At 46.2% G+C, this 27,318-nt stretch overlaps 1 protein-coding gene across 2 annotated transcripts; it reads left to right on the forward strand.

Annotated features, from left to right (window-relative positions):
- The first annotated feature begins 1,342 nt into the window (after positions 1 to 1,342).
- On the forward strand, positions 1,343 to 27,186 carry SEZ6L2 (seizure related 6 homolog like 2). 2 transcript variants are annotated; one of them, XM_053363486.1, is made up of 18 exons: positions 1,343 to 2,296; positions 6,169 to 6,396; positions 6,938 to 7,255; positions 7,742 to 7,875; positions 8,418 to 8,610; positions 11,625 to 11,810; positions 12,666 to 12,837; positions 13,283 to 13,446; positions 14,497 to 14,691; positions 16,382 to 16,520; positions 18,205 to 18,401; positions 19,232 to 19,426; positions 20,588 to 20,779; positions 21,023 to 21,214; positions 21,328 to 21,366; positions 21,490 to 21,607; positions 21,937 to 22,039; positions 23,849 to 27,186. In XM_053363486.1, the coding sequence occupies exons 1-18, from the start codon at positions 2,224 to 2,226 to the stop codon at positions 23,876 to 23,878; spliced, it is 2,868 nt and encodes a 955-aa protein (XP_053219461.1). In that variant the 5' UTR covers positions 1,343 to 2,223; the 3' UTR covers positions 23,879 to 27,186. The 2 variants fall into 2 exon arrangements, with proteins under 2 accessions (XP_053219461.1, XP_053219462.1); XM_053363487.1 differs by lacking the exon at positions 6,169 to 6,396.
- Positions 27,187 to 27,318: the final 132 nt, after the last annotated feature.

Consider the following 27,318-nt stretch of genomic DNA (forward strand, 5'->3'; position numbering starts at 1 on the left):
TTAGCAACTTCCCTACCAGTCTCTGGTACCTATCTTAGCAACTGCCTGGCAACCACAGTGCCTCCCTTAGCAACCGCTCTCCCACTGCAACTCCCATAGCAACCATTGTGAGGGAAGATTAAGTTGAAGCAGCCAAGGAAGGGAGATTCCCCTCCTTTCTGCTGTTCCCCCCAACAGCCACCCCACCCTATTCGAATGTCTCTCCATCCCACATAACTCCTCTTGGCCCCCACATTCATTCATTTCAGGAACTTCCACACACCCACCTTGATTCTCTCTCTCTCCCCCACAGTCTGTGATGAAAGGGGGCAGGGTTGTTGTTGTTGCTTCTGCTGCTTTTGCCTTGCTGAAGAGGTTTATGGGAGTGATATATTTGATGGCAGAGGTTGTTGGGAGGGGTACCCAGATATGGGTACAGGAGCTTGCAAATTAAGCAACATCTAATTTTGGGAGAAAGGGAGGTAAAATGGTCAACTTACTAAAGGACAGGGATTAACTGTAACCCCCTGCCCCCAATAATTATGGAACATTGCAAAAAAAAGGAAAGGAAATAAAGGCAACATTGTTGAATACAGAATGATGAGGTATATAAGAATTTGAGGACAATTAACTACATTTGTGAGAAAACTGAGGCCTGTAGTTTGCAAAAACCCATAGAGAGCTAAGATGCTGAAGGTGGCATAAAATACAGAGAAACTGATGTATTGAATACTGTAGATGGAAATCCAATGTCTCTGCCTGGATACCTGAGTTGAATTTGCAAGAATTGCATAAAAGCTGCTCTTCTTTTGCAAAATGGACTCAGCTACTTAGGCACCTTGTTGTGGTACGTTTTAAAGTGCTACCACCTGCATCTCTCAAAAGGAAGTACGGTATCTAAATGTGACCCATGTTTAGTGGACAGTCATATAATAGTCAACATGGGTTGTTGTTGTTTTTCTTCTTCTAAAATTCCAGCCCACTGCCTATTAAAGAAGCATAGTTTTGTCTTTGCATTTCCCCCCTCCCATGTATTTATTTTCAGACTCAAAGAAAAAGAGATCTGCTTATCTGTAGGTATTATTCTGCAGATCTAAAGGCTGCATTTTAGTTAAGGCCTCAGTGCTGTTTGCGAACAAGCATTGCATTATTATTATTATTATTATTATTATTATTATTTAAAAGGTCAGGTAGTTATTTTTCCTTTATTGCATTTGTAAGTCATTTACCTATACTATAGGCACCCTCTGGGGTGGGAGTGGAGGATCTAGATTCCACATTCTGCAAAAGGCTACCCTAGGACCCAGAATAATCTGTAGCTACCGGCTGCATTTCTGTTGCAAATGCACAGGCTGCCATCCATTGCGTTTCATTGTCAAGGACAGAGAGAGCTAGAGAGAGAGAGAGAGCGCTACTTGATTTGCCAAACGAATTGATAGGCACCCAAGGTTTTACTAATTTTTTTTAAAGGGCAGATTACCGCATCCATCTGATCTCTCTTTTTTGGCAACTGAATCTGAATTGCTTTGGCAAGATTGGGAGGGGAGGGGGGAACAATGTGCCATGGGTAATAAATGTAAAGTCTCTGAAATGACAGGAATCTATATGTGACTTTTCAGATAGGTGTGTAGGTGGGCTTGTTCACAGGTTTTGCTGAAGGGTTTATAAGGTGTCATATGGGCTTGTGGAAAGACAGGACCATCCACTTCATTCATCCTGCTGAGAAACCAGGGAGCCAGTGCCTTTTCATATGCAAAGAAATGCATCTCTGCATCCTGCATTTTCTCTGTTAAAAGTGGGCTTAGGTAACTGCTATATTCTGTGGGCAAAAACCACAAGAGAGACAGAGGGAGGCATTATTTGTCAAAGAGGCCTGGAACTGAAAATGAAAAGGTGTTACACTGCTTCACCTTTAAAGTATGTATGTATATTTATCTAAAGGAAGGTATCTATATGATTTATCTGGTGTTTTTTTTAAATAAGTGTTGTACGTTTTCAAAAGAACAACTAGTGAGCAGCAAAAATATTTCAGAAATAGCCAACTATTTCTGAAACACAAATCCTAGATTGCTTTTGAAAGGGAGAGAAAAAAGAGGAAGGAAGAAAATAACACAGGAATAGCCATTGCAAGGGAATCTTCTGCATTTTCATTTGCTAAGCAGGCTCCTGGCTCCACGGCTCCCTTGCCTGGTAGGAGAAGGAAATAGCTAGACTAGGTATTCTGCAGGTCTGAAGAAATCCAAAATGGGCTGTTCGGAAAAAGCAGCGTCCAAAATGCTGTTCCTTCTGCTGCTTAGCTCTGTGCCTCTTCTACAAGGTAAGGGGGCCGGCTTTGTCGGGAGAGGGGTTTGGGTGTGTGTGTACCAAAACGGAATGGGCTTGTTGCATTTTGACAGTGTTTTGTACCAAAGGAAAGGGGATTGAAAACGCATCCTCATCTTCCCCCCCCCCCCCGGGTGCAAATGGCAGGTGGGTATGTTGTGAACGCGGTGTTGCAGGCATATGAGCAATATTTCCAAACGCACCTTAAAAAAAACAACCTGAAATATTTTTCTGCCTTGCATGGAAACACATGGATATTAAAACAGCTTTGGGTATAAGATTGTGATGGGAGGGTACACGAAGGCTACCAGGGTTATTATAATCGCTTGCAAAATGAAAGGAGGGATGGAAAAATTGTTGCACAGAGCTGGGAGGTTCTGTGCCTCCTTGCAAAAAAAGAAAGGAAAAAGGGGGTGATCCTCTTTGGGGTTTGTAGAGGTGGAATACAGAGATATGAGGAGTAGCATGCATCAGGAGCAAACGAATGATAATCAAGGGTGTTCTAGGGGAAATGGACAGGGAAATATTCTGTTTAAAAAGATTACAAAATATAGCACAAAGGGGTCCATAAACTGCCTTTGCTTTTGATTATTAGTGTGCCCCCCGCAACATTGTAAAGGGGAGCACAGGCTTCAAGGCAACCAATTATTAATAACGGGGGAGGGGTGTCAGGTTGTCGCAGAACATTGCAAGTGAAGCAGAAATTTGGGGCTGACCCTTGATTGATACGAGTGCAGACAGGACATTTGGGGTTGGGAGTTGAGTTGAATTTTGAAACGTGGAGGTCAAAGAACTGGGGTACAAATAGATACTGATGTGTGTAAGAAAAAGAAAGTGGGGTGTTACATACAACACTGCAAAGAAAAACAGATTCAGGATTCTTGCATTGCTAAAAGGAGACATGATTTTTCATGCAACGTAGAAACAAAACAGGTTTACAAGGTCCCTCTTAATAAAAATGGATCTCTTCGCAAAATCAGAAAAGGGGTGCCCAAACATAAGGATTGTGTTTCTTCTTCATTGTCATTCAGTTCTGGGGTGTACAGCATTCAGGGTTGTGTAAAGAGCTGAAGAGATTTGGGGAACTGTGGCATAATGGAAAGGGGGGGCAGGCTGGCTTGGGCAATGCATTTCCAAACAGGATCAGCGATCATGCAGCTTTGCAATGCAGTTAAGGTGGGGGAAAACCTCAGTGTTGCTGGATTTATGTGGGGTGCTCAGCTGGGGTACCAGGCTGCTCCATTTTCAAGGCCTTAAAGTACCATAGTAGCAAGAAAACTAGATGTCGGAAGGCAGAAGGGCTGTGAGGTAGAATGGTGAAAGATGAGGCTAGGCCCAGGACTCCTTGAAGGTTGGGGTTATTACTGATGCACTGCAGGAACTAAGGATTTGGGAAGCATAGATTTTTTCCATTTGGGTGTGGAGACTAGATGTTTATCTGGATTCCAGCTAACTGTGTTCCTTCCTATACTATCTTGAAATCACAGGTGTCACCCACCTTCGTTGATTTTTATTTTTATGGCAGGGGGAGGTTATATGTGAGCAATCACTCACTTAGGAGATGCTGAGTGTGTGATGTGCCACCAAATTAATGTGGCCTTCCACAGAAGGTTATCTTTCCCTGCCTAACAACTGTTCTCTTTCCCACCCCAGAGGCAGCTGCTCTTTGATTTTTGACATCTGTCTTGTTGAGGGGGTGGCTGGCTGGCTAGGAGTGGCTGACGGATCCCTAAATGGGATGGGCCTTCCCACACCGTTGGGGTCTCTCTGCCACTTTACTGTGGGGTGGCGAATGGCTGGGCCCACAAGGCCTGCCAGGCAGCTGGCCTTCTTAATGGAGCGAGTTCAGAGCAATTAATGGCTCGCCAGCAGCTGCCAGGATCTCACATGCTGTCAGACGCCTACGGCGGCGGCGGCTGTCACTGCCGAACTTGTCACATCAAGGCAGCAAGAGTGATGTGCGGGGCTCATCATTCAAGGCCCTTCAGCCCGTGATCCGCAACCCCCCCTGCTATCCCATCCCTGAGCTGCCTCTTAGAGCCTGCCAACCACCTTTCAATCAGCACCCTGCGTCCTAGCCTACAGGCTCTTTCCTTTTCTATTTTCCTAGCACCAAGGCCAAACTTAATGTGTAAAATATGGAGCTAAATGACGCAGCCTTCTGCAGTAAAATGGGAGGAGGGAGGCAGACAGGCAAGCATTCACAAGAGCACTTAACACACATTAGTTACCTCCCAGTTTGCATTTTAGCTACCGCTTCACTGTCACAAGATCATGTCTCTCCAATTCGCTTGCCTTCTTATCACACTTCAGCTGCACAGTTTGCCGACAGTGCCACTTTATCACAGATAAATTACTCCACCTTAAACACACACTGATCACCCATTTTGTTCACAAGGCCTAACTTCTAAATGAACGGCCTCTTCGTCCTTTTTTAACCAGTATGTTCATCCAACCAGCATTGATAAAAACAATGAGTTCTTCCAATAAGAGTTCATTCAGTAGATTTAGACCCTCTAAATGGTTATGAGAACACCCCTGCTTGCAAATGGGCACATAGGATTATAGAAACAGACTGAATCAGCGAGGGGGAAATATCTCATTTTTACCACACTTAAAGAAAAGTGTAGTTTGGGCTGCAGCCCTAGAACACTTTTCTAGTTTAGTGAGTAAGCCCCCTTGAACTGTATGTTAATGACCGCACAAAACAATTCTTTTTGTCTGGATTAATTAACAGCTGAGAAAGCAAGATAACCAGGGTGGGTGGGGAGGCAGGACTAAGAAATATTTCCACTTTCTTTTAATGGGCCAGCATCAAATTCTTAGCGTGCTCTCATATAGAACAAAGGCTTCAGAAGTCTTTCCAGGATGAGGGGACAGTGTGAAGACCCCTAGGTGCCTGTATCAAACACAGATGCGTGGGAAGTCTGAGAACTGGAATTTATTTCCGTTTGGGGCAATAAGCAGGCATGTGGCCCAGTGCTCCAGTTAGGGATGGGAAGTTTGTGTGGAGGTACCCTTCGCAGTCTATAAGAAACACCTCTGTTTTAGCCAAAGCATCACCCTCCTGTAGCTTTCCAAAAAAAAAACAACCCAAAAGAGGTCTACACGAATGCTAAGAGGACTAGGGGTACATCTTCTCCCGCAAGTTAAAGCACAGAGATGGTCAAATGTTATAACAGAAGTGGTGGAGCAATGGAAGTGGTGGCCAATGTTGTGCATGCCTTTCCCCCCACCGCCAAGCCAAGGCCATATTTCAGGGATGGACAGTTGACCTATGGGTGGGAGTGGCTGGGCTTCCATCACCACCGGTCAGTGGCCAAGTGACTTATTCCTCCTCAGCCGACCTTATGCCCACTCAGAACCACCTCTTCCTCCTTCCTAGACAAGGACAAGGGGCATGACTTTGGACAGAGGCGGATTGTCAGGCCTAAGTCCGTGCTGCCACAAGGCCTGCAGCCATTTCCATATCCCACCAGACGGGCCTTGCTGAAATTATGAAGCCTCGTTTCAGTCAAGTATTGCCAAGTCCAGTATGTGGCCAGGCCACACTGCTTCCTACTCAGGGTAGACCCACTGAAACGAAGGAACCTAAGTTGGTCATGTCTACTAACGTCAATGGGTCTACTCTGAGGAGGACTGGCATTGGCTGCAACCCACTATGCAGGGCACATGGACCTGGTAGGGTTAGTTTTGTTCTGTGCTGAGGGAGGTAAGGAGGACAATGCAAGATCTGGATTGTGGTGGGCGGAGATGTGGAGGCCTGTATTGTTTGTCGACTTCTTCGTTTATTGCATGTCCTCCCCAGTCTTCTTCTGGGGAAGCTCAAAAGCTGATAGGTTTCCATTCACCCTTCCTTCGCTGCAGGCCTGCCCCTCTGGGAAAATGACGATGTGGTCCCGGCTACCCCCTCCCCACAGCTGGAGGCCCTGGCATCGGAGGCCATGGGTGGACCCAAGGAGGAGGAACTGGGGGTCTCAGCTGAGGTCAGGGGGTCCTCACCCCCCAGCCCCGAAGGCCTCTCTGAGTTGCTGCAGGGGGCACTGCTGAGGAAGGAGTTTCTGGGGGGCGAGTTGATGGAGGAGCCCATCCCTGGTGAGAAAAATAAATAAATAAACTGGAGGAGGGTGGGAAAGGAAGGGGGAGGTCGTGGCACCCTCTTTGGGCATGGCTGAAGTAAAATGGGGTGGCTTGTGTGGGAAAGTGTGGCTGGAGGACTATGGATAAAGTAGGTTGGATTATTAACTGGAATAAACATTCCAGTTTGGTAAATATTGGTAATAAATACAGTGGCAGCTGGTCCATTGGGGCGCTGGGGCACAGACCCACGAACCTCAGCCTTCTTACTTAACAACCAGTCAAGGCTGTGTGTGGCTGTGCCTGTCATTTGCTCTAGCGCCACCTACTGCTGGCCTCCCAGCCTTCCGCCCTACCAGTCCCATTGAGTACCAGCCACCAACTATTTCTAATAGATAGTCATTGGTTTACTGCCAGAAAAGCGGTATGCATTTTGCAGAGTGGCTATTGGAAGGGTGTGGTGGGGGGCAACAAATGTACATGTTTCCCTGTCATCCGTTCTGATTTCCCTTGCCCTGTTCTTTCCTTCTCTCCCACCATTGCCATCGTGGTGTCCTAGGAGGTAGCCCTTCCACGCTGCCCCCATTCCACCCTCCTGTCCAGCACTTGGATGGTGGGATGGTCCCCGAAGCCTCTGAAGCTGCAGCCACGGGTCCTTCCCCGTTGACCACTGCTGCACCCCCCACTGGCTTCCTCCTTACGACCCCTCCGGCTTCCACAGCAGCTGCGCCCCCCCGCCTTCCACCTCCACCTGATGAGACCGGGTCTGCCGGCCAACACATCTCGGCCACCACCACAGCCTTCATCCCCGAAGGCGATGAGGAGACCACCACCACACTTATCACGACGACAACCATCACGACGGTGCACACGCCAGGTGAGGGGAGAGGATGTGGAGTGTGGACAGATTCCAGAGTTGGTGGACTTGCTTTAAAGTGTGCTTCCTTAAGGCAGTGCGAAGCCATTTTGATTTTCATTGTTTGTTTGTTTTTTAAAAGATATTTATTAAAATTTTCAATTTTTTATACAAACAAAAAACAAACAAAAAAATTAAAAAGACATATAGTTCGTAATACTTAATTTTCAATAACATATTTCTCTGACCTCCTCATACCTCCCCTTCTTGTAGTCCAATTCAAATTATTTGTTCAGCAAATCCTTATCTCAAAGCATTACAGCTTATAAAAACACCTTATTTTCTATCCAACATCTTAAGTTATTATAACCTTAAATTTTTACTTATAAAGAACCATTTTTTCGTATTCCTTTATACCATTACAGCTAGAAACCACTTAATTTCAATCCAGCATCATTCAACATTCCTTAATTTTTGATTTTCATTGTTTGTGTCTTCCTTCCCAAGTACTGTGCAACAACAACATCACTGACGTGGAAGGCTACGTGGAATCTCCGGACTACGCAGGCGCTACTTTCTATGGGGGCCTGGATTGCACCTACACAATCTCTGTTTATATGGGCTACGGGATAGAAGTGCAGGTAAGCTACAAGAGAAAGTGCTAGTCTGAAAGCTGAAAGATACTCGCTGTTCGTTGTTCTAAGTGTTTTTTAAAAGAGGATGAGAAGGTAGCATAAAACTTGGCCTTTTCTGGTTACCTTTGGTTCTTGTCCTTCAGATTTGTCTCATTTTTCTGTCTGCAAGACAGAAAGAAAAATCTGCTTGTTTGCTGCCAACTGCTTCTAGATGTTGGAGAATTGAAAATACCTTCTCTCAATGTATGGATGCTGACTGTGACTGAAATTTATTTGCTCCCTTCAGAGAAATAACAACATCTTGCGTTACAGTCTTTCTCACAAATAGGTTTACATTTTGCATCCCCAGTCAAAATTCTCAGGTCTTAGAGGAAAATAATGGTGTTCTTAATTTTTAATTCTCAGACAAAAAGTCGTGGTTGTGTTTGGAGGGCGGGTAAGCTTAGACGTGTCCTTGTAAATCATTTGTTCTGGGTTTCTGTCCAAGAGAGGGAAAGCTCTTTTTTCTTCCATTCTTTGTCCTGACTTTGTCCACCTTCCACCCCCAGGTGCAGAGTCTGAACCTATCCAAGGAGGATTCGCTGACCGTAGAGGGCCTGGGAGGGGAGAAGCCTGTTGTCTTGGCCAATGAGTCCCTGATGGTTGAGGGGCAGGTGATCCGCAGCCCAACCAATCAGGTGTTGATCCACTTTCAGAGCTACCACACCACCACCCCTGGAATCTTCAAATTTCACTACCAAGGTAAGAAATGGACATTTCAGTTACCCCTTGAAATATGTGAAGGAGCAATTTACCAACCATGTTTAAAGTAAGTGGTTTTTAACACTTTAAAAACAGGCCAGTGGTTTTGTGAAGTTTTGAAGTGACTTGTTTGGACCAGGCTATAGGCTATAAGATGTGCCACCCTGACCTTCTTTAGGAGGAAGAGCAGGATATAAATCAAATAAATAATAAAATCAGACCTGTTGGGAACCAATCCTTAGTTGGAGTAACTGGATCTTATGATGTGATGATTATTTATATGCAGCACGACAACAATTGTGATTGCGGTAGATCTGTTTGTCTAAATGCAGGGCTCTCCAAATCGCATGTAAATCCTGTTTGCTTAAAGTCACATATAAGGTGAGATGCAGGTCTCATTTTTAGATCAAAAGGTACATGTGGGCGAGGGGTCTTAGCCATTTGCTTCTGATAGTGAAAGTTCTGGTAGTAGAATTGAGAGAAAGGTTCTTAGGGGGTGAAGCTACTACAGACAGTAACCGGTGGACACAATATAATCGAGGCAAAGTGTAGAATATCATTAGTCCATGACAATGAAGAAGAATGTGAAAATGTGGTATTTAACTATGCTGTTAAGCCTAAGTTGACTAAGAGTGACTAAGAATGATGACAAAAAAATAGTAGACTTTTGTTGGGTTGGGAAACCATGACTTGAATACTGGCAGAGTGAAGCACACCCCTCTACAGAGATATCTCATTTATAAATATGGTGCAAGAGCACATTTAGATGTAATCCATTTGTTACATGATTTGTTTTTGTCATTAGTATGGGATTTTTAATGTCTGTGTACAGTGAAATGTTCACAACAACAACAAGTGAGGGGGCAGACTCAGGTTTAAACAAATGGGTCTGCTGCCATTTGGGTCTAGTTTGAGCCACGTTATTAACCGATCTAAGAGTCACAGAAGCAGGGTCAGGGTGCTCTGCAAGACCTGAGAGAAATCCCAGAGATGGTACACGGTCCTAGCTTGAGAGTTAGAGATTGAGGAGCCAAGAACAGAAGGAGGATCTCTGGGACTTGGGCAACAACTTGGAGAGGACCTAAACTGTTTTATTTGGGCTGCCTCTGTAGATGCCTGAAACAAAGGCCCTCATGCTTAAAGTGGCACATTTCCCCCCGGGCAGAAATGTTGTGGTTCATCATGTGATCAACATCATCTCTTTCCTTTACGTTGCAATATGGCCGGACAATCCAAGAAACCTGGATCAGTGATTTGGATTGGAGCTTAAGGTTTACCAGTTGCTGGGAACCACGGGAGGCAAGAGTGCTGTTGTGATCAGGTCCTTGTGAGACTAGGATGCTGGAATAGGCGACTGGCCGGATCCTGCATGGCTCCTCTTGCATTCTTATTATGCCTGCCAGTTACAAATCCTTGGTTCCATTATTTAGCTTCTCCACCAACAGATGGGGTTGCAGACTTTTATCCTTCTTCAGCTGCTGTCCTTTATGTTACCATATTGTTGTTCTTTTGACAAAGTTTCAGCCATGTTTTGGGCTGAAGGACTGATGTTTCTTGTTTCCCTAACTAAGAATCAGTGCCCTCCCACCACACACTCATCTATGGAAGTAGAGGCTTGGTTATACAAATGTATAACCAACTGTTAGACTGGGATACTAAAGATGAAGAGGTGAAAGGAGTCATGGTCAAATGGGCCAGAGACCTTGGATATAATCTGGAGTTTGACAGATGGGTAAAACTTTGGAAGAAAGGTATGAAGTTCACAGCATGTGCTGCTCTCCGAGAAAACATGGAGAAAATGATGTATCGTTGGTACATCACCCCGGCAAAACTGGGGAAGATGTATAAGACCGGAGACAGCACATGCTGGAAATGTAAAACTAAAGAGGGTAATTTCTTTCACATGTGGTGGACCTGTGACGAAGTGAAAAGATTTTGGGGACAAATTTACGATGAATTAAAAAGAATACTGAAATACACCTTCCCCAAAAAACCTGAAGCGTTCCTTTTAGGTATGATCGGAGAGGAGATCAAAAATGAAGACCAAACATTCTTTCAATATGCAATGGTGGCCGCCAGGATTTTGTTAGCGCAAAACTGGAAAACTTCCAATATCCCCACCATTAGAGAATGGCAAATGAAATTATATGAGTATATAGAATTAGCTAGAATGTCACAAAAAATTAGGCATCAAAAAATCGTTAAGTTTACGAACGACTGGAGTAAATTTGTAAGTTACATTGAAATCAATCTAGGTATTACCAAAATCACAGTGGGCGGAATCTAAAACCTGCGATGTAAAGAGCTGATATAATACAATCTGCAGATAAGCGATGAGTTTATTTTGCCTAAACTGAGATGGAAGGAAGTCAATTGAGTGATGTTATGTTGGTTTGTTTGTTTTATGTTTATAGGCGTTGTTTGTTGTTGTTGTTTGTTTGTTTGTTTGCTTTTTTTCTTTTCAGTCTTTTTTCTTTTTTGTATTGTTTGATGTCGTTTCCAAAATATCAATAAAAAGATTAGAAAAAAAAAAGGAAGTAGAGGCTTGGGAGCTTGTGAAAAACAAGCAAATGTCAGCTTTTGTTTTATAAAGCTAAGTTTCCAGCCCTCATGTTTATGGAAAGAAACTTGAAAATGTGTTGGCAGAAAGGGTTACAAGCAAGGAGTCCAGAGTATAGCCAAATGGGTTGTTGTTTTTTTAACCCTCTCTATTTTCTAATGCTTATATTAAAAAATTTCAACTGACTGCCAAGCGGCATACAATTCCACAATAAATACATTATAGCAAAAAGTGAAATGTGCTGATCAGCTGTCATCCAACATCTTCCCCCTTTAGAAAAAACTATATGCAAATTCAGCCTTGATTTTGATGGAAGTCATTAAATCAGTCGCTGAATGCTTCAAATTTCCTCCTCCTCGATCCTTCCCAGTTCTCAGTTCTTTTGGCCTTGGGCCATGTGCTTCTTTTTGACACCGCATTCCTTCGCTGCCCCCACCCTGTCCCCCAATTCTAGCTTTCCTCCTGAGCTGCGGCTTCCCCAGCCGACCTGAGAATGGCGATGTCATGGTGACTGACCTCCACCCAGGTGGTTCTGCCACTTTTAAGTGCGAGTCAGGCTTCCACCTGCGAGGGGAAGAAACGCTCATCTGCCTCAACGTCAGCCGCCCTCGCTGGAGCGGCACGAGCCCTGCATGTGTGGGTGAGTGAGTGGCCAAAGCAATGTGGGTTGTGGCTCATTTGGCTAGAGCATGGTGCTGAAATTGCCAAGGGTTACGGGTTTGATCCCCGTATGGGCCAGCTGCATATTCCTTCATTGCATGGGGTTGGATGAGATGATCCTTTAGGTCCCTTACAACTCTACAACTCTGATTCTAGAATGGAACAGGGTAGCCTTGGGGAAAGGCAGAAGAGGGGTAGACTGCTGACCAAAGAAAGGTCTTTTGGTCCATCATTCAGCCCGGACACTGAGGTCCTCCTCTGAGGGTCTTCTGCTGGTTCCCTCACTGTGAGAAGTGAAGTTACAGGGAACCAGGCAGAGGGCCTTCTTGGCAGTGTTGCCCACCTTGTGGGAACATCCTCCCATCAGATGTCAAGGAAATAAACAACTATCTGACTTTTAGAAGACATCTGAAGGCAGCCCTCTTTAGGGAAGTTTTTAACGTTTGACCTTTTATCGCTGTTATTATTATTATTATTCCGGGAGCCGCCCAGAGTGGCTGGGGAAACCCAGTCAGGTGGACGAGGTATAAATAATAAAAATATTATTATTATTATTATTATTATTATTATTATTATTATTATACATTGGCCAAGCAGGTTAGAGTGTGACACTCCTTCTTGTGTTTTGTAATTCATAACACAGAGAAGGACCTTGTGACTGTTTAATAGGGGTTTATAAGAGGGTAAGTGGTGCCAAGAGGAAATAAATAGAAAAGATTCTCTCTTTCTCAAAACAGTGGAAGTCAAGGTTGTTCAGTGAGTTGATCATTAGTTTTTGGGATATATAACACTGCTATTACTAATATAGCAATATCTGGCCTTTGTCCCCCGCTAGCTTCCTGTGGAGGGACAGTCCACAATGCCACTCGTGGGCGCATCGTGGCTCCTGAGGCTCCAGGAGGGCCTCACGGCCGGAACCTCACCTGCCGCTGGTTGGTGGAGGCGCCCGAAGGCCAGAGGCTTCACCTGCACTTTGAGAGAGTGGCCCTGGATGAAGACAACGACAAGTGAGGAAATATCGAAGCACAGGCGCTGCAGGAGAAGGAGATGAGGGTGGCGGAGAGGTAGAAAAGCCGACAGGGAGCAGAGAGGAAGTATTTGCAGCTGGAGGGGAGAACAGGGCAGAGCAGAGAAAGGACAAGAAGTGGTTGAGGGGAGGCATGAGAAGATGATGGCGAGGAAAGGAGACATCAAGGGAAGGAAATGTGGGAACAGGGAGAGCAGGAGAAGGTAAGCACATCGGAGAAGATGTTGGTTCAACTAATTAAGGGGAGCTGGATGGAAGCAGTCAAGATCTCTAGGGCTTGGGGGGGGGGAAGCAGTGGGAGACAAAGGTTTGGAGCAGTCCTCTTAAGTTAGATTGAAGCTCTCAGGAGGTTTGAGGTGAAAGAATACAGTGCTTTGAGGAGGAGCAGGCCCAGTCACGCAGGGGTTTTTTCCCCTTCTCCCCAGACTGATGATCCGCAGTGGGAGCAGCGCCTTTTCCCCAATCATCTACGACTCGGATATGGATGATGTCCCAGAACGGGGGTTGCTGAGCGATGCCCAGTCTCTCATTGTGGAGCTCACCAGTGAGGGCCCGGCCACGCCTCTCATCCTTAGCCTGCGCTATGAAGGTGAGAGCAAAGACCTCCCCACTTAGGTGCCCTCAGAAATGGCAGGAGCAGGCCTCTGGTATTGGTTGCTTCTGATTTGTAATTCTGGGTGACTGATTAAATCAGGGTAAGTATGATCAAGTGTACGTATTCATCACCATAGAATCTATTGTCTTGGAGCAAATCCAGAATATTGCGTTTAGTGGACTCATAAGGTAAAGGTAAAGGACTCCTGACAGTTAAGTCCAGTTGCGAACTCTCGCTTTACTGACGGAGGGAGCTGACCTTTGTCCGCAGACAGTTTTTCCGGGTCATGTGGTCAGCATGACTAATCTGCTTCTGGCAAACCAGAGCAGCGCACGGAAACGCCGTTTACCTTCCCTCTGGAGTGGTGCCTATTTATCTACTTGCACTTTGACGTGCTTTCAAACTGCTGGGTTGGCAGAAGCTTGGACCGAGCAATGGGAGCTCACCCCGTCGCAGGGATTTGAACCGCCGACCTTCCGACCGGCAAGCCATAGGCTCAGTGGTTTAGACCACAGCGCCACCCGTTTCCCTACGGCGCCACCCGCGTCCCTCATATATTCCTATTAATACACATTATATTAGAATTTTGGAGAATGGCTTAATCTGCAAATAGCAACAGGTTCCTAACATTTGACGGTTGTCTTAGTAAGTCCAATTATGATTTAACTTTTTGGGTATAAGTGTGGCACTGCAGCAAAGTATTGCAGACTGAAGTACTTCTGCTCAGGGTTGCAAAAACTCCATTCTTTCCCAGAAGAAAGATTCTTTCTCACTGAACGTGCTCAGTCCTCATTAGGCTATTTTGTTTGGGGTTGTTGTTGTTCTTCTTCCCATTTTCTGGCAACTAGAATCAGCCGGTGCTGGTACAGCTGAATGTCACACACTGATTTGGACTAACTACCACCAAGGCCTTTGCCTGCAGATTCCTAGTCAGCAATGGACTACTGCCATCTACTGGCTAGTACTGATACAGCAAAGGGAGGGGCCAGAAATTGGTGTTTACCTGGGAAGCTTTCCTGACTCTCTTGCTCCTCCTCCTGGCAGCTTTTGATGAAGACCGTTGTTATGAACCATTCCTGGCACATGGAAATTTCAGCACATCAGACCCACTGTATCGCATGGGGACTGTGGTGGAATTTGCCTGCAGTGCCGGATACATGCTTGAACAGGGGCCTTCTGCCATCGAGTGCATTGATTCAAGAGACCCCCGCTGGAATGAGAGCGAGCCCACCTGCAAAGGTAATCTCTCAGCCTACTCAGCCATGCCGTTTGACGCCAGCTCTTTCCATTTCGTTCTTGAATTTCTTGATAACTCTGCCTTATGAATGTGTACAAGTGATCAGCGACGCAGTGCATCAAGATTCATTTTTCTGTGGTGCTTATCAGTTCACATAACTGCGTAGGGAGATGGGCAAGACAAAAGGGGGCGGGTTGAGAATGACTGGAAGGAGATTTAAGTCACGAGAGATTGTGCTGGTGGCATCAGGAAAAGAAAAAAGCAATTTTGGGAGGACAGAAGGGGCAAAGTCTATTTATAGGTGAGTGAGTTGGCTCCAACATGTTAAGATCTCTGAAAGAAAAAAAATAACAGTATTTGTTAATAATGGGTCCATAAATCAGGAGGGGGTCTCCTTGCTGGGCTGGGGGGCCTGCTTGCCCTTGGTGTAGCTGTTGTCTTTATGAAGTCTGAAAACCAAAAGGAAAAATGGCAGTCTCCTAAGGTTTTGATGCCACTCCACAAGCAAGGCAGGTAATTTGGAACCCCACTGTTGAAGAAGGATTTAGACAGAGAAAATTTCTCCTCAGACTGAAGCCCCCTATTCTACAGGTTGGCCCAGGAAAACGTAATACATTTTCAAGTTAACGAGTGTATTTAGTGCTAATCCTACAGGCACTTATCTGTCCGCAGGCACCATTGGAATGAATGGGTCTTGCTTCCAAGTAAACACATTTTTTAAAAAAATAATTTTTTAGTGAATTTTATAAACAAAAATTTGACAAAACATCCATCTTGCATATAATATATAAAGACCCCTTGGCCATCTTGGCCTGAGACTTCCCCCCTCCTCAGCTAATGGTTTTCCTAATTATGCTCTGATATTGCATTTTGTTATTATTATTATTATTATTATTATTATTACCCTTAAATCCAAATCTTAAATACAAAATTTAAACATCATATTGATAATAATTGATATCTCTAACCTTACAAAACTTCTTGTAGCCCTACTAATGATGTCAATTGTTTACAATTGTCTGTCAAATACAATGTAAATTTATTCCAGTCTTTCAAAAAGGTCTGGTCCTGCTGGTTCCGAATTTTCCCAGTTAGTTTCGCCAACTCGGCATAGTCCATTAACTTCATCTGCCACTCTTCTTTTGTCTTCCTGTTTCCATTTTTGGGCCAGTAATATTCTTGCTGCAGTTGTTGCATACAAAAACAATGTTTTATCTTGCTTATGTATTTCTCTACCTACAATACCCAATAGGAAGGCTTCTGGTTTCTTTATAAATGTATATTTCAACATTTTTAAAAGTTCATTATGTATCATTTCCCAGAAAGCCTTCACTTTCTTACAAACCCACCACATATGGTAGAAGGTACCCTCTTTTTCTTTACATTTCCAACATTGGTTATTTAGGGTAATTTCAATTCACAGAGTAGACTTTTAGTTTTGCACAGCTGGTTGGTGTTTCGGCCTACAACATGACACTTCATAATAACCTTCAGGTCTCTTTCATATGCTTGCAGTGTCAGAAGTGGTGTAGAGTCACAGTCTTCAGGGCAGTGAGGTCTGGGGCCTGGGTTTATCTTCCCACAATTCCACAGAAGGATCTAGTTTAAAACTGGCTTAGGTTGGCAGTGCCGATGCACCTTCTGGTTCAACATGTGGTCTCTTCCTGACTATTGTGTTATTTCTCCCTCCAGCTTTATGTGGGGGGGAGCTCTCTGAGTCAACAGGCGTCGTCCTTTCCCCTGATTGGCCCCAGTCCTATGGGAAAGGCCAGGACTGCGTCTGGGGCATCCGGGTGCAAGAGGAGAAGCGAGTGCTGCTGGACATCGAGATGTAGGTTCCACCTTCCGCCGTCACCATCAGCACCACCACCCCTTTTGGGGGGGCGGATCCTCATGATTCAGGCATCGACATCCCATATTGTCCTCACATGGTCTTCCGAAACCACCATCCATCATTGATTGTTCAAGTCATTCATCTCACCCATTTAATATGGTAAGGTCCTTGCATAAGATTTGGAGATGTCTCATCTGACAAAATAGGATGCCTTTTGTGACACAGGCAGTGCCTGATCAAACCAGACTCTGTGGCAAGTTCTTGGTATTTTAAGGAGCAAATTTCTACATTTTAGGAGGAGAATGTTGAAGGGAAGTACAGTGGTGCCTCGCAAGACGAAATTAATTCGTTCCGCAAGTTTTTTCTTCTTGCGAGTTTTTCGTCTTGCGAAGCATGGTTTCCCATAGGAATGCATTGAAAATCAATCAATGTGTTCCTATGGAAACCGCCTTCAGACCAGGTCCGGGGGACAGTCTGTCCCCCGACCTCTTCTGAAGGCTGGGGGGGGGGGACAAGGGCTTTTCTCCCCACCTCCCGCCCCGCAAGCTCCGGGGACAGGAGGGCTTTGCTGCCGACCGCCAGCATTTTAAAAGCCCCCGGGACAGCGGAGACTTCCCGGACTGCTTTTAAAATGCTGGCGGTGGGGAGCAAAGCCTTTCGGCCCCCGCCGGCCTTCCTGGACCTCTTGTGAAGCAAGCCCATAGGGAAATTCGTCTTGCGGAATGACTCAAAAACGGAAAACTCTTTCGTCTTGCGAGTTTTTCGTTTTGCGAGGCGTTCGTCTTGCGAGGCATCACTGTAGTGTTCTTAATCAACACAAGCAGGATAATTATTTAAACAATAATTATGCTGCTGCTCCTGGTGATTTTATTTTTGCCACTGGCACTGTACTAGGACTTGACGGGAAATGGCAATGACAAGGTCTTTTCCCCATGAAGTTTGCTATCATGATTAAGATATATAGGAGTAAAGTGATGAGAGAAAATAATTGCTTGGTTTAAATGTTGCAAAAAAGGAAGGTTATTTATTTATAATTCCATTTTTAATCCTATCTTTCTCCCCAAACCCACGTAAAAATCTGGAGGCCTGAGAAAATGGATCAAACCTCACACCAAGCAGAAAACAACAGCAACCCCTATATATGCAGTTACAAGTCACATAGCGATGAAATAACTGTGTACACCCATTCTTTTTTTTAAAAAAACAACAACCCCAACAACCTCACAATAGTTTGAACACTGTCTCTGAACAGGAAGAAACCACAGTGAAGTAATAATTTATATTAAAAAAAGAATAGCTGTCTGCATGGCTGGATTCTGCTATCCATTAGCCTGGTGGCTGCCACACTGCTTTTGCAAATGCACTCTCAAGTACTCACTTTGAGGTGACCTGATTGAGCATCTCCGCACTATAAAACATGTCCCTGTTTCTGCATGCTAAAAACAAACTTCCTTTAAAGAACCTCACTTTCCTTAATGGTCCTAGAAAGCCTGTGGTTCTCTAACCATCCATTCATCCATTTATTCACCTGTCTATGCATCCTTCCATTAGTCTGGAAGAGAGAAATGTTGGAGCAGGTTAAGCGACCTAATCCTGCCACTTGGCTCTTCCTCTTTCTTTTTTAACAATGGTTCCTGTTTGTGTGTCTCTCTCTTCCCCTCCACCCCAATTCTCTTTCTAGCCTCAACATCCGCAAATCCGATGTGCTGACCATCTTTGACGGGGGGGACCTGACAGCCCGGATCCTCGGCCAGTACTTGGGTCCCCACCCCCGCTTCAGCCTCTACTCTTCAGGCCCAGCTGTCACCCTCCAGTTTCAGTCGGATCCTGGGGACCCCCTTTTTGGCCTCAGCCAGGGATTCCTGGTGCGGTACAAGGGTATGAGAAAGAAGCCCTGAGCGATGGGCGGGAAATGATGGAAACGCCATAGAGAACAAACGTATTTCTGACACATCCTGCAAATACAATCTATCATGCCAGACCCCAAAGTTGTGTGGAAACATCATAGGGGATCATGTCGGGGTGGGGTGGGGAGGATGTTCTCATATGCTCTGCTTGTCTGAGATTCCCCACTGAAAAAGAAAGGAAGGCCGAAAGAGCAGGCTGGGAGGAGGGAGAAGAAAAGCATAGGGAAGAAGAAGGGACCATTCTTGCCCATTTTTAGTTTTGGGAAGAGATAGATTGGGAAAACATGGTTATCCCACTTCTGACACCAATCCTGCTTCCATTACAGCCTACATAGATTTTAAATACCCAATGTAGGTTCAAATTTTGTTATCTTGACAGTGTTATTGCAGGGGTCTTTTCCTGTGAGACAATCATTAACCAGAAGAACAAGATATTCTATAATGTTTCCTTCCTCTCTCTCTCTCTCTCTCTCTCTCTCTCTCTCTCTCTCTCTCTCTCACACACACACACACACACACACCTTGCTGTCCCTATCAAGTCATTCTATTTGTCCATGGAACAATGGACTTTACACACCAGACAGAAAGCCCCATAGTGTTGTGTGCAGAATCCCTGATTTGGGATTTCCCTTCAGCTTGTTGCCATCTCACTGTTATCCTAGGAGAGCTGTTTGGGAGGACGGGCCTGTAGGACTCCCCGCATACCACGGGAAATTGGGAGAAGGTGGTGGTGGTGGGGAACATGGCCTGAGGGAATCCAATCCAGTCCCTAACTCCTTCCTCTCCTCCCTGCTCTGGCAGAGGTTCCACGAAACGACACTTGCCCCGAGCTGCCCGAGGTGGAGTTTGGCTGGCGCACAGCTTCTCACGCTGCCGTCATCCGCGGCACAGTGGTGACGTACCAATGCGAGCCAGGCTATGACATAGTGGGATCCGACATCCTCACCTGCCAGTGGGACCTGTCGTGGAGCAACAGCCCTCCCACTTGCCAGAAGAGTAAGTCTTCCTAGGGCCAGCAGTGGGGTGGTTTCCCCCCGAGGAAAGGCATCCTTTTTTCTTTTACCTCCCGGACTCAGAATATACCAGCAGGGACCTGGGTAGCAGGAGGGTGAAGAAAGAGGGTAAGCAAAACCTGCTGGAGGGAGAGCCGTTGTGGTGCAAAAAACATTGCGTCCCGAGGGATGGAAACGGGGCCCCTCCCAGGAGTCATGAAGCAGCCATGGACGACTAAAAGCCTTGCTCAAGATCCATGTTTTGTTTCTGAGCTTTCAAACAGGCAGAGCCTATACAGCAAAGGTGGGAAACCTCCAAGGCCCAACAAGCTTCCTCATTTGACCCGCAAGGCTGTTTTGGGCAAGCCATGCTAAATCTGCCACCTCTCTGGTCGCTGGGAGCCTCTCAAGCTTAAAGTAGGATTGGATTCCCAAGCATCAGCTGATAAGGCAGCCCTGCTCACCTTGGGTGCACAAGGAAGTTCGCTGCCGTGCTAAGCAGGATTGACCTCCCAACGCATTGGCTGATGCAAGGAGAGGCCAAGCCTGCTGGATTCAGATGCTCAAGAGCTCCCTGCAGGGAACTCTCTCACTCAGCAGAATGGAAACCCCTGCGTCCATGCAGGGTCTGCCCTCTGCTTTGTTTTAGCTGCAGTTTCGGTGCAACTTCCTTTCTGAACCAGGAAGGGGTTTGTGCTGAATCTTGGCTGTTAGGAACTTCAGATCACCTTGCAGGCAGCATTGCTTTTTAACGGGTTTGCACTGAAACATCTGCTATTCCCCTTTGTATGAACCATGCCATGCTTCCACCAAATGATGTCATATGTGATGTCAGGTGATTGGCATTTGGGCAGCTCCACTCACCTATCAGATTTGCAGAGTTCCTGATAAACATCTGGCCTGTGGAGCCAGAAAGGTTCTCCATCGCTGCCATGCAGGATTTTGACAGCAACGCAAAGAAGTAGAAACTTGTTTCACTTAAGAATGGAAGATAAGAGGCTGTTGGGCAGCCCCAGACCCCATGTCCCATGTCCGCACCGTATCAGGAAGAATATTAGTTCCCACATTGTGAGGCATAGCACCCTCAACAGGGAAGGAAGGGGAGATCCACAGGGCCCACTTCTCAAACCCGTTTTCCTTCCTCTCCCTCTGCTTCTTCCCAAAGTTGTGAATTGCGCTGACCCTGGGGAGATCAGCAACGGCAAGCGCAGCGTCTCAGACCAACGTTTCTCCATTGGCTCCCACGTCCAATATTTCTGCCATGAGGGCTACGTGGTGGAAGGGAGCAGCACGCTGACCTGCTACAACCGGGACACGGGCACCCCCAAGTGGAGCGACCGGGTGCCCAAATGCGTCTGTGAGTAAAGAAGTGGGGGTCCTACTGAGAAGGGAAGAAGCTGTGTTGGCAGAGCTGGCAGGGGAAAACCCGTTCTGAGCAAGGGAACCCCTGGAGCCCAGAAGGGAAGATTACAGGGCTGCGGGAGGTTGAGCAGGGGAAGAGAACCATAGCTGCTGCATCAGGATTTTTAAGGGAACGTGTGCAGGATGGCCAAGTTGGCCTTCCAGTTTGGAACCGAAGGCCTCTCGGTCTCTCTTGCAGTGAAATACGAGCCCTGCCTGAACCCTGGCGTCCCAGAGAACGGGTACCAAACGCTTTACAAGCACCACTACCAGGCGGGAGAATCCCTGCGCTTTTTCTGCTACGAAGGCTTTGAGCTCATCGGCGAAGTGACGATCACCTGCATACCTGGCCACCCGTCCCAGTGGACCAGCCAGCCTCCTTTGTGCAAAGGTATGGCATTCTCCCTGCTCCAGTCGCCGCCGCATGTGGCCTGCCCACTCCCCAGTCATGATTGCCTCTTGCTGCTCTCTAAACGCCCCCCTTGGTCTCTTTCCCTCCCCCAGTGGCCTATGAGGAGTTACTGGATGGCCGGAAGCTAGAAGGTGAGGATGGGATTGTGATGGGGGGCTTGGGAGGGGAGGGCCGGAGCAGGAGGTGGGTGAATTTGCCACTGGGTCTGCTGCTGAGGTCACTCACACGCTCCGTTGGCGCCTTTTGTTTTGCAGTCACCCAAACAACAGATCCTTCCCACCAGATGGAAGGTGGCAACATCGCCCTGGCCATCTTCCTGCCCATCCTCCTCGTTATCCTACTGATTGGTGGCATCTATGTCTACTATACCAAGTGAGCTGAGCCTCCACAGATCTTGGGGGGCAGAGGGTGGAGTTGGGCCTTGGCCAATGGGTGGTCAAGGGCCGAGTGGCCTTGGATGTAATAGGTTGCGATGGAGCAACTTGACCCTGCCCGACGAAGGCAGAAGGCTGTGGCTCTTCGGTGCTGGGAGAATCTTAAGTTGGAATGGAGAGGTATTGTGTGACGTCACTGCTGGATATTGAGGGTGCTCAGCCCCCTTCTTAAAAACTGGGGGGGGGGGAGGTGCCGGGGTCCCGGCAGCCCGACTGGCTTGCTTTGTTCTATCTTCTCCTTCTCCTCCTCCTTTCCCCCACCCCCAGGTTCCAAGGAAAGACCCTTTTTGGCTTCTCCTTCTCCAGCTCCCACAGCTACAGCCCCATCACTGTGGAGTCTGACTTCAACAACCCTCTCTACGAGGCTGGGGTGAGATGCTCTTTGTCCTGCGGCCGGTGGGGGAATGGGGAAGAAGGTTGCTAAATGGGACGTGAATGTCTGTGAAAACACCACTTTTTTAAATCATTTTTGAAAATAATACTACGTGGTAGAAGTAGAATAGCAGTATTTCTTAAAATTATATACTGCCTTTCATCTGAAGATCTCAGGGTGTTCCACAAGATAAAAATACAGGATAAAAACACAAAATAAATAGTTAGAGCAGAATAAAACCATAACCACCACCCCTTCCCACAAACACATTTAAAAGGGCATTAATCAGGCAAAGGCCTGGTTGGATAGGAATGTTTTTGCCCCGCATCTGCCTGGTGTGCTCTGGTCCATGGAGTCACGAAGAGCCGGACACGACTAAACAACAACAACAAAGATGTGTAATGAAGGTGCCAGATGAACCTCCCTGGGGAGAGCATTCCACAAATGTGGAGCCACTGCAGAAAAGGCCAGTCACGCTTTATTGTAAGGGTGAGGAATGTTTTTCAGCCCAAGGACCCCATTCCCTTCCAGGGACCACAGGCTAATAGTGGATGTGGCCAGAGACAGAAGTGGCCAGAGCAATCGAGGGCCAGTTGGAGACTTGGAGGGCCACATTTGGACCTTGGTTCTCTATCTCAGCTCCGCATGGTGTGTGTTTTAAAATAAATATCAGGGAAATTGGAATTCAATACATCTTATAGCAGTTTCTGGGGCATGAGAAGCTCCAGGGGCTGCATTGTTGTTTTGTTTCCTTAGGGGTGATTTTAAAAAAATAAATCTGAAAAATCACCCTGATTTTGTAAAATTTCTGTTACGCTCTGCATGTGTAAGTGGAGGCTGATCTGCTACCCCACATCCTATCCCCAGAGAGAAACTATCCACGACTATCTTTTGTCTTCGGGGGCTATAAACCAGGATATGAGCACGCAAAGCAACAAACTGGGATGCCAGAAAAATCACTCTGTAGCTTTTGAAAGCTAATGTTCTTTAACAGGGATGGGAAATATTTTTCTTCCCTTCTGGGGAAGCCAGTCTTCTTAGGGGCCGCATGCCAGGAGTGGGAGGGCCAGGGGCAAAACTGGCAGAGCAAGAAATGGGAATTTTACCTTTCTGTAGCAGACTAGCCTCTTCCCACCTGCACAGCCTTCTCTGTCCTCAGGGCAAGCAAGAAAGCCTTATCAGAGTTCAAGGGCACATTTCAGCGCAAGATGTAGCAGCAGCCACAAATGTGGATGGCTTAAAAAGAGTATTAAACTAATTCAGGGAGGACGAGGCTGCCTGTGGCTATTAGCCAGCGTGGTTATGTTCCCCCTTCGGAGGCTGTATCAAGGGAGGAGAGTGCTGTTGCATTCTGGTCCTGCTTCCATGGCCATCTGCATGGCCACTGGGTGAACAGGAAGCTGGGCTAAGATGATCCAGCAGCACTCTGCTTATATTCTGATGCTTTTCCAAACACAGTAGTTCTGGTTGGAGCTGGGGGTGCTCCCAATGCACGTTCAGTTTCTAGAGGAGGAATTTTCCTAAGGATCAAACCAGAGGAAGAAAATCCCCAGTCACCCCAATAATTATCAACCCCACAAACTGATGCTAGTTGACACATTTTACATCACGCGTGGTTGAGTTCTGAGTGATGCCTTGGACTAAAAGTGGCTTCCCAGAAGCGTTTTGTAAATCAACCGGCATTAACTTCCTAGCTGCCCAATTCCTCTGATGTTTGGGGTGGTTCGGGACGAGGAGAGCGTTGGCAAAACTCCACCTGGATGCTAACGCGCCCTTTCCCTCCTCTCAACTTCTCTCCGCTGGCAGGACACCAGAGAATACGAAGTTTCCATCTAGAAGATGTCAGAGGATTCGCGTTCTTCCCCCCCAACCTGAGCGGGTTTGAGGAGCAGCGACTGAGAACGATTCCTATTTAAGGAGGGAATAGTGGAAGGTGGTTTCGGGGGAGTTTAGGGGAAACGGCCGGGAAGAGGGGGAGCTTCTCCTCTCTGCCCCACAGATTCACCTTCCTCCCTTCCTTCCCATGTTGCTGCCTCACTGTCCACTCTCCCAGCTTTGGACGCCGTCCACTCCCCCCCCCCTTGTAAATACCCTCTTCAATGTGCCAAACGCGTTTCACACACAGACAACACACACACGCACACAGGTTTTTTCCCCTGCTTTACCTGTTTCTTTACTTATCTGTTTATTTGTTTGTTTGTTTACTAACTCACTTCCCTCCCCTCCCCGCCTGTTGTTTATTATTTCCTTAGTGGTTGAGAAAGGAGGGGTTGCGCCTCATCCCTTTCTTCCCTTGTCTTGTCCCCCACGTCTTTTCTAAGGAGGTGGATATCAGTTTTAGGTGCTGCCATTAAAACAACAACACACACTTTGGAAAGTAGATTGTACAGTAACATCACTTGAAACCAGCATTTTGTGGCGCTTGTAGGAGACCTTGCCGTAAGCAAGCTGTACTTGGTGCCAAAGGGAATGGCATAAAACAGTAGACTAACACAATGGAAAACTGATAGATGCTGTAAATCTGAGGTGGTGGCTAACCTTTTCTTTTTTTGGCTGCTCCTCCGCTGATCCATGCAGATTATCTGAGGACGGAGGGATGGGGGAGGCTATTGCTCCCTCCTTACTCATCAAATTATCAATCTGGTGACCTGGGAGGGGGGCAATTGGCATACCCATTGGGGGCTGGGCTGGGCAGAGAGATGGAAAGCTCTCTGCCCAGCCCAGCACCATATCTACTTATTCCCACAGCTGCCAAAAATCAGTGGGGTCTTGGAGGGCAAGAAAAAAATGGAGGAGCCACATCAGGCTCCTGGGCCCTGGGGTTAGCCACCCCTGCTAAATGAAGAAACCCTAATTCTAAACGCTTTACATGGGAGTGAGTCCTGTTGAGTTCAGCAGAACGTACTTCTGCTATGTTCTTGTGCAACTGAGAAAAACCATTTACATTCCCTGAAATAAAACCAACACCTCCTGTCATTTAAGAGGGGGAAGAGCAGGGTCACAGAACATTGTGCTTCTACCTGACCATACCATAGCATAGATGGGTTTTGCAAAGGCCCCACATGGTGAACTGAGGCGGCCCTACGAGAGAAACCAGCAACGGGTTCGTAGAGATATTAAGGTGACACACTCTGCTTAGATGGCACCTTTGTAATTAAGCGGTATATTGAGGGGGCTCTTGGTAGATCCTGCAAAAAGAAGGCACTGTTAATAGCAGCTTCATAGTGCAACTCTTGCGTATGTTTACTTGGCATGAAATCCTGCTGCGTTCAGTGGGGCTTCCTACTAAGGGCTTTCTGATTACATCTTGCCATTCTTCCTCTAATCCTCCTACCAACCCCCCTAAAAGCAAGAAAAACCACCCCCTGCCCCCTGTCGAAAAGGTCCTGCAAAATACAGATCCCACTATAAGATGCTTGCTTAAGAATTTTTGGCATGGTGAGGTGGCTCGGCCTCAGGCAGCAACTTCTCAATCATTTTGTTTGTTATCACATTGGAGAGGGAATCGTTTTTTGATTTTCTGTCTGAGGCAAGAAAACGTTTTGGGATGTCTGCCCCCCAAATAAAAATAAGACTTATATGCTCTCATCTTTGAATAAATATTCCACTGGGGAAAACAATCCCTGAGTCTTCATTCGTTGCGGAGACTCTTAAAACTTGAAATCTGGTGGTCCATAGACTTTTAGGGAATGAGCCTCTGGGAAGTTCTCATGAACAAGCCCCATTGATTGACTTACATGCTTACGTTCTTTGTTTTAATGGGGCGACCACAGAAGAACTTCCCACTGCGTTGTAACCTCATATAAGTTTCCCATAATTTCCCTCAATTTCTGCCTTTTCAGATTAACACGCAGGCGGAAAATGAATCTCAGATTTGTCTTTTAAGGAAGGAAGCAGAGTGGTTATTTCCCTAGTGAGCAAGTTCCCTTAAAAACAAAACGTTGGGCTATAGTGATTTGGGGGCAAAGGAATTTCTAAGGCTATAGCATAGGCAAGTATTTTTTATGACTCAATTAAAAAAAAACCACCCTTGAAAGCCTGCTTTAATCTTACACCTGCTTTTAAGAACAATTGTGCCAATATTTATTTTTTATTTTAGTTTGCTGCCTTTTAAAATGACGAAACAAACCCACTGTATATTTCTCTAGCTTGCTTATAAAAAGAATAAAAATAATGAGGCTTTCTAGCCTCTAGTTCTCCATAGTATCCCTTGAATGATAGAACACAGATGGATATTTACATTTGAAAAATCGTTTTAATCCTTTTAAAGGCTGGTTTTCTTATTAAATGGTGCCATACCCATTTGCCAGGAAAATTACATGTGCACTAGGTGTTAGTGTCTGCTTTCTGGGCAGAAGGGCATTTACTCTTTCAGAATACATACAGCAAGCAAGGGAGAGGTTTTCCCCTTTAATCATCAGAATAGAAAGTCATTAACTGTCACTTGACACCCACTTTAAGGATGCTGAGAAAGCATTTTGTGTGGCTCTCCCCGCTTAGGTGTTTGTAAAAAAAAGAAAAGAAGGCAAGATCCACAGTGCCAAAATGTATGAAAATAATGTTTTAAGAAATCAAGTGCTAGGAAGAGACGTCATCCCCTTAGGACATTCACAGCAAGCTTATGGGAGAATCCCGATGGGGAGTGCCAAATCACACACCCTAGAGGGAACGAAATCTCAAGTCCCCCAAGGGTGTATATGGGGCAGGGGAGGCGTTTGCCCCCTTTAAGAACTACATCCGTCCACCTACCTCCAATATGGGGCTGGATATAGGTATATCACTTCCCCATCTGTCCATTTCTCATCTCCCGTATTATCAAACTTGTTGGATTGACTCTTCTCCCCCGGCCCCCGTGACCGTTCTCTTCCATTTTGAAAAAGGGCGAAAGGTATCACGTTTTTCCAGGTTCTCCCTACCCTCTGTGGGCAACATGGTTCCCCTCATAGTTCCATTCATGTTGGGGAAAGGGACAGTGGGATGTAACCCACCCACCGCCGTCCGCAAGGGAGATGGGATTTCTGGGGAATGCTTCCTTTTGCATCCATAACCCCTTCCACCCCTATTTTTCAGCCCTTAGGTATTCCCCTTCCCACCCTCATTTGCTTTTATTTTGGAGCAATAAATAAAACGCACCATTTGTAAAAGCCGCGGTGTCTGTACCTCTATGCTGCAAAAAGGTGGAGACGAGTGTTTGTGTGCAAGAGGGGGAATAATTGGGAATAAGATAAAAGCTTTGCCATCCAACCCAACAACAAGTGCACAGAGGTACACTGTGC

Source organism: Podarcis raffonei, chromosome 13 (genome assembly GCF_027172205.1).
Source record: "Podarcis raffonei isolate rPodRaf1 chromosome 13, rPodRaf1.pri, whole genome shotgun sequence".
NCBI lineage: Eukaryota > Metazoa > Chordata > Lepidosauria > Squamata > Lacertidae > Podarcis > Podarcis raffonei.

What these genes read in the sequence shown, in the direction of transcription:
- SEZ6L2 (XM_053363486.1), top strand. Translation starts at nt 2,224, where the DNA reads ATGGGCTGTTCGGAAAAAGCAGCGTCCAAAATGCTGTTCCTTCTGCTG. An exon ending in GATGGAGGAGCCCATCCCTG is followed by an intron (nt 6,397 to 6,937) that starts GTGAGAAAAATA and finishes GTGGTGTCCTAG; the next exon opens with GAGGTAGCCCTTCCACGCTG. An exon ending in CCGGGTGCCCAAATGCGTCT is followed by an intron (nt 20,780 to 21,022) that starts GTGAGTAAAGAA and finishes TCTCTCTTGCAG; the next exon opens with TGAAATACGAGCCCTGCCTG.